This window comes from Trichosurus vulpecula, chromosome 2 (assembly GCF_011100635.1).
Source record: "Trichosurus vulpecula isolate mTriVul1 chromosome 2, mTriVul1.pri, whole genome shotgun sequence".
NCBI lineage: Eukaryota > Metazoa > Chordata > Mammalia > Diprotodontia > Phalangeridae > Trichosurus > Trichosurus vulpecula.
This window is the reverse complement of record NC_050574.1, coordinates 86,018,626-86,022,724: the sequence shown is the minus strand read 5'-3', so window position 1 is coordinate 86,022,724 and position 4,099 is coordinate 86,018,626. Positions and strand designations below refer to the sequence as shown.

Here is a 4,099-nt window from a genome sequence, read left to right as displayed (position 1 = left end):
TAGAGATAGGGATGACTCAGTGAGTGATGTATATCTGTTACCAGGGTAAGGCATCAGTTTGATAGTAAGATCTAATGGTCATAGAGGTATCATATCTACTAGCTAGGTGTCAGTAGCTGCATGTGTTAACTCTCTGAGCTAACCATTTTTACAACCACCATTTTGTTTGTTTCCTTCCAAGGAGGGAAGATTCTCCTGGCCTTTCAGCCTATGATAGGATGTCACAGCACAATGCAACTACCTTCCACCCAGCCACCTTTATTCTCCTGGGCATCCCAGGGCTAGAGCATATCCATGCCTGGCTCTCCCTGCCTTTCTGCTCTGTCTACATTGTGGCTCTCCTGGGCAATATCACCATCTTACTGGTGATTTGGGATGAAAAGACACTCCGTGATCCCATGTTCTACTTTCTGGCCATCCTGTCAGGTATTGACCTGGCCTTATCGACATCTTCTGTGCCTCGGATGCTGGGCATTTTCTGGTTTGAAGCCCATGAGATCAGCTTTGGGGCCTGCTTGGCCCAGATGTTTCTCATTCATACCTTCACAGGTATGGAGTCAGCTGTCCTGCTGGCCATGAGCTTTGATCGCTATGTGGCCATCTGTGCCCCACTTCACTATACAACCATTCTGACAGCCAATGTACTGGCAGGTATTGGTATGGCCATTGTTTTACGCCCTATCATGCTCATGCTGCCTATCATATACCTGACATATCGCCTGCCCTTCTGCCAGTCTCATGTCATTGCTCATGCCTATTGTGAACATATGGGCATTGCCAAGCTAGCTTGTGCCAATATCCGTGTCAATGCCATCTATGGACTTTTTGTTGCCTCCTTCCTGATCTTGGATTTGATTCTGATTGGAATCTCCTATTGCTACATCCTACGTGCAGTCTTTCGCCTCCCTTCTCGTGATGCTCGACTTAAGGCACTTAGTACTTGCAGTTCACATGTAGGAGTTATGTGTGTCTTTTATACACCCTCCCTCTTCTCCTTCCTCACGCACAGATTTGGCCACCATATCCCCGGATATGTCCATATTCTTGTTGCCAATCTTTATGTGGTCATCCCACCATCACTTAACCCTGTCATCTATGGTGTAAGGACCAAGCAAATCAGAGAGCGGGTACTCAGGACCTTCAATGGCAAATAGACCTTACCACCTTCCTAATCCTTAGGGAATAGGACACTGCCAAGTTGGGTGTCCAGTTCCTTGAAAGAACTGGTGCTTCTTACCAGCTTAAAGTACCAGTGGCAAAGGGACCCAAGTATAACTAAAAACCTAAGACTACATAGGCCTCATTTGCATTTTTGGGGAAATTTTCTGAACATCATTTACCCAAATGTTGATTTTTTTTTCCCACAGCTGAAGTTCTGGAATTCATCTATTCAGGCAATATTTGGGAAATCATAACTGTTCTTTTTCCAGTGTATCGTGGCTGCCTCACTGACAGGAACAGAATATAGTGTTCTGTTTGTCAGGAAGAAGCAGTGAGGTAGAGGCTAGTTAATGGAAGTCACATCAGACTGAGACAGTCCTGGAGAACAGAATGCATAGAAGTAACATAGAGGCAGATTCTAGCTTGTTTTCATGGAAATAGCTTCCTAAGAATTGGAGCTACTAAAAAAAAATGGAAAGGATTTTTTCATTAGGTAAATGATTTTTCCATCTATTGAGCACTTCAGTCAGAACTCAGAAGTTTTGGGAACTCTGGGGAAGGATTTCTGCATGTGAAAAGATTAAACCACGTAGGAATCTAGGACTTGATGTTCTATGAAAGCTATTTGCATTCATCCTAGTTATTGATTAATGGTAACACCTCACCTCCAGGTTTAAAATGTGATATGTGTAAGGTTTATCACAGGTGTCCTCTCCGTGTCCATCCTGTGGAACTTTTTTCCATATGCTCTAAAATGTCCAAAATGCAGCCTGCATTAGACCTGCAGTGGGATTTATGGGGCCCTCCTACAAGCATAGAAATTTACATAAATTCTTTAGTAAACAAAGCAGAGTTACCACAGAGCTCTCACTAAAATGACCAATTCAAATATATTGTCTATGGTTTCACTAAAAACCTAAGGTTGGACAGCCCTGCTCTAAAATGTTCACCACTGGGGGCTCACACAGTATTTTCATGGCCTTCTTTTTCTTCTCTTGAGTTTGTAAGGTAACTAGGAGAGCATGATGGCTGTCCTTCATTTATCATTGTTCTCACCAAGGACCACAGAATCTTCTTTTTCATTCATCTATTTCTTGGACAACATTTTTTATACCACTTGGATTGAATTCCCTTATAAACAAGAAACAGGTTACAGATTAGATAAAATGGCTTGACCCAACAAAATGTTGGGCCTACAACAAGTACACTCCAGAAATAAAAATTTATGTGGATTTATTTATATTAAGCCAAACAAAATGAAATAATGTTGGAAGTATTTTTCTCCTGAGGAGACCTTGGAACTCTTCCTACTAGAATACGGGATAAGGCAAGATTATCTACTTTAACCAGGATTATTCAAAATAAATCACCTTAAATAGCACTTAAAGAATTGCAAAATACTTTCCTCAGAACAACCCTGTGAGGTAGCTAATGAAAGTACTAACTGAATTTTACAGTGAGGCAAATGAAGTTAAATGTTTTTTCTATAATCCCACAGTTAGGAGATGTCTAGGGTGGTCATTTTTAAACTCACTAGATGAGCTAGCTATAGCAATGGTGATGATTGATGGTGATGATAAAAATATAACTTTGCAGAGAGTGGATTGAAATCTATTTGTGTGTATCTGGATAACATCTCCTTCCCCCCTCTCACCCCCCACTAAAAAAAAAAAAAAAGGGTTATTTTCCCAGCTTTGGAAATGCCGCTTGTGAAAATTCCTTTTATTAAGAGTGATCAGGGATACTGAACACAGGAGAAAACATGGTGTGGTGGATATGAATTAGATTGGAGTCAATGGGACCTGGGTTCAAGTTTCACCTCTCACTGAATAAATCCTGGAACTTTTCTGTGCCTTGGGCAATCACCTCAACCTTATCTATGAAGTAGAAGACTAATTGTGGATAGGGATGTTCAAGGACATCTCAAATCTCTGTATGGTAAAGAAATTATAGGATTGGAAGGGAATCGACAGGGAATCTAATCTAGTCCAGCCCTTCATTTAAAAGATAGAAAAATTGAGACACATTAAAAAACAACAACAAATTTGTTTTAAGTCAAATAAGGAGCCATACCTGGACTCCTACCTAGGTCCTCTTACTTAAAATCCTGCATTTCCAAACCTCAGATTAGTTTTGAATACATGAGATAAAATTAATTTCTAATTCAATAATCCCTTGTCTTGTAGAACAACTTTGATTCAGGAAAATTGGGATCATTAGCAATGATGAAACCAGAGACCAAGAAAATATAATAAAACAAAGGGAAGGTTAAATCACAGTTGAGAGGGTTGGTCCACATGTGTGTGAGTATATGTGCATGCTTTTGTGTGTGTGTGTGTGTGTGTCTGTGTCTATGTCTGTGCCTGTGTATGTGTGTGTCAGTGAGTGCATGGCATGCGATTCAGTGTGCTAGTGGAGCCTGTGAAAGGATCCCTGATAAGTCTCAACATTGGACAGGCAACATGATTCGGTGAGAAAAAATATTGAACTCGAGTTTGAATCCTGCTTCTGTCATGTACTAATTTTGTGACCTTGATTAAGTCATTTAACCTTTTCGTGGGACTCGTTTTTTTTCGTCATTACAATGAGTTAGTTGGACTTGATCTCTAAGGTCTTTTTCAGCTTTAGAGGTAGGAGCCTACGAACCTGTGACAATGACATTCCCTTTCCTCTTCTGTGGCCCCTCAGTAATGCTTCTCTCTTGGCCTCAACAATTAAAAAACAGTGAAGTTGTTCTGCAGAACATCCTTGTCAAAATGTTTGCAGGTTATTTGAGAAGGGATGGGTTTTTGCAAAGGGAGGAAGTCTAGGCCTCTTCTGTTAACAGGTACCCATGGTTTGATTCATTAAAGGTTCAAAACAAAACCCTGGAATTGAGAAGGCATCCCTGTGAGAGATCCTAGAGAACAATAAGAGAGGGAGGCAGGAGGACAATGGT

The 4,099-nt window shown here is 40.8% G+C and overlaps 1 protein-coding gene across 1 annotated transcript; it reads left to right on the top strand.

Moving 5' to 3' along the window:
• The first annotated feature begins 218 nt into the window (after positions 1 to 218).
• Positions 219 to 3,771, top strand: LOC118838418 (olfactory receptor 52J3-like). The gene is made up of 2 exons (XM_036745715.1): positions 219 to 1,127; positions 3,751 to 3,771. The coding sequence occupies exons 1-2, from the start codon at positions 219 to 221 to the stop codon at positions 3,769 to 3,771; spliced, it is 930 nt and encodes a 309-aa protein (XP_036601610.1).
• Positions 3,772 to 4,099: the final 328 nt, after the last annotated feature.

Bases quoted from the DNA above. Each gene is read 5' to 3' on its own strand.
- LOC118838418 (XM_036745715.1), top strand. From the start codon at position 219: ATGTCACAGCACAATGCAACTACCTTCCACCCAGCCACCTTTATTCTC. The intron at 1,128-3,750 runs GTACTCAGGACC...CATTACAATGAG, and splicing joins CCAAGCAAATCAGAGAGCGG to TTAGTTGGACTTGATCTCTA.